General features: G+C 39.8%; 1 protein-coding gene across 2 annotated transcripts in view; it reads left to right on the forward strand.

Moving 5' to 3' along the window:
• Positions 1–2,297, forward strand: part of LOC106535628 (glutamate receptor ionotropic, kainate 2) — a gene marked incomplete at both ends in the record, with an annotated part of 42,600 nt that overhangs the window by 13,288 nt on the left and 27,015 nt on the right. The window contains 1 exon segment of one of the 2 annotated variants that reach the window (XM_014032680.1): positions 1,118–1,381. In XM_014032680.1, coding sequence (XP_013888134.1) covers positions 1,118–1,381 — 264 coding nt within the window. 2 annotated transcript variants of the gene reach the window in all.

The following is a 2,297-nucleotide window of genomic DNA, read 5'->3' on the forward strand; positions in this document are numbered from 1 at the left end:
AATATAAATAAACGTTAATCCATATAAATAGAGGTGGTTCTAGGGGCGGGACCACAGAGGCTTTGGCCACAGTTGAAATCTGATTGGCCCCCTGAAGTGCCTTCGTCCTGTCACTCATCTGTCCTTTGCCAATCATGATGCCGATGGATGCAGTTCCATATCTGAACACTAGGGGCGCTAATGAGTCAAATAGGAAAGTCCTGCTTGAATCAAGCTCACAGAAGTCCTCTCCTCCTCTTAAAAAGGTTTGAACCAATCCTGGAGAAAAAGTCTAATATTTTCTCACGTGTTTAAGAGCATTTTATCCATGTACAATAAAAAATGAATGTAAAATTGTTAAGTAGATTTATTTACGTTGCAGTTTTTTAAATGTTTCTTCCCAAAACTGGGGATTTGTTTGTAAGGAAGTTGAACAAACACGTGGCCCCTCTATGAATATTGATGGCTCCTTACTGCTTACCCTTTACTAACCTTGATCTGCCACTGCATGAAAAATAAAATAAAATAAAATAAAATAAAATAAAGTAAAATAAAATAAAATAAAAACTGAGTATGTGATGCACGCTTTGTGCCAATGCTCCACCTGGATCGCAGCATTTCTGCCTTCTAACAGTGCCGTGTGGTGTTTAGCTACTAACTGTTTTGTTCTTGTGTTTTTTTATTTGGTCGGCATTAAGATGTCATCCAACCAAGACACAATGCAACTGCAAATCACGCTATTTGGGTATATGGTATTTTATTTTAAACATCAAATTTCCTGTAATAAACGGGCAGCTGTGAGTCCTGGAATTGGACAGAAAAAGCATTGATAATTTATGGTGCAAAAATTGTGAACATGTTTTTTTTTTTTTCACTTTTTTCTCTACTACAGTTTAAGAGATTTGAGAAGTAGAAAAATATCAGCACAACAAAGTCATGCATTACAGCAACTTGTACAAGAGTTTTAGTATATGACAACTCATTATTTGAAAAAAAAAAAAAGCCTAACAAAAGATTGTGTGAATAAAATGTGGTTGACCAAAAAAAAAAATCGTTTTGTTCAGTATTTGTGTTGCTCAAGATTAAAAAAAAATCCAACAGGAACAGATAATTAACGAAGCGCTTCCGCTCGTTCCAGCATGTGACCAGCTGTCTCTTGGGGTGGCGGCCATTTTTGGCCCCTCGCACAGCTCGTCTGCCAACGCGGTCCAGTCCATCTGTAACGCTTTGGGAGTGCCCCACATCCAGACCAAGTGGAAGCATCAAGTGTCAGACAACAAGGACTCCTACTATGTCAGCCTGTACCCCGACTTCTCCTCCCTCAGCCGAGCCATCCTCGACCTCGTGCACTTCTTCAAGTGGCGAACGGTCACTGTGGTCTACGACGACAGCACAGGTACAGGTACAGTCAGTGTCTGTCCTCTTTCAATTCTGTTTTATGTAATGATAAATGTTCTTTATTTATTTCTTTATTTCTTAAATCATTKTTTACGCCATAAAATGTTTTGGGGGACAAAAATAAGAGGCACCAGGTGAACTACAAAACGTGGCACTGCTCCTCAGAGTTCAGCGGGCGCTTTGTAACCTGTCAAGTTAATTCAGAAATCAATAGCTTACTGTTCTGTCTCAGTCCTCCAGGTGCTGCCCGTGTCAGTCTTCCAAGAGAGTGAGCAGCGGCAGAGGGCGGGGGGAATAAAATAAATAAAACCACATTACCCAGAATGACCCAGTGTCTCTTCAGATTAATGCAATGCAGAACTGTAGTGTGTGTGTGGGGGCTGACAACAGCCATTAATAACACACAGAGACACTTGATCTCTGAGGGTGGCTATCAAACGTGTCTGTGAGCCACTTTGTCTATCCTGTAACTTTGCAGAGTGGCTCATAATACGCGTTTTAAAAGGCAAGTCGTATTTTAGCTGGAGTACAGTGATATTTTTGTGAGGTAAAGTGTAATCACTCCAGAGAAGATGACAATATTCACAATTTATGAGCTATTTGGCGTGATGCAGCTGACAACTAAATGCAAGTAAATTACACAGRAATCCAAGTAGATCTACATTTTAGACAAGACGTCCAATGAATTCCCTCCCTGCTGCTGAAATGGATTTTGTCCTGTAGTCGTCATTATAAATTGTGCCACTAAATGCAGAGAATCCTTTTAGCTCCTTTGATCCATTTAAACAGTGGTGGGCACCAGCCGCTAAAGTGCAAATCCACTAACTGCGGACCTAAATATTTCATTTGCGCTTTAGCGGTCTTACTAATTTTTGTAATTCATAAGTGGATTTACATTTTCTAAAATTAAAATGCAGTAC

This window comes from Austrofundulus limnaeus, unplaced genomic scaffold (assembly GCF_001266775.1).
Source record: "Austrofundulus limnaeus strain Quisiro unplaced genomic scaffold, Austrofundulus_limnaeus-1.0 Scaffold1512, whole genome shotgun sequence".
In the NCBI taxonomy this organism is placed as follows: domain Eukaryota; kingdom Metazoa; phylum Chordata; class Actinopteri; order Cyprinodontiformes; family Rivulidae; genus Austrofundulus; species Austrofundulus limnaeus.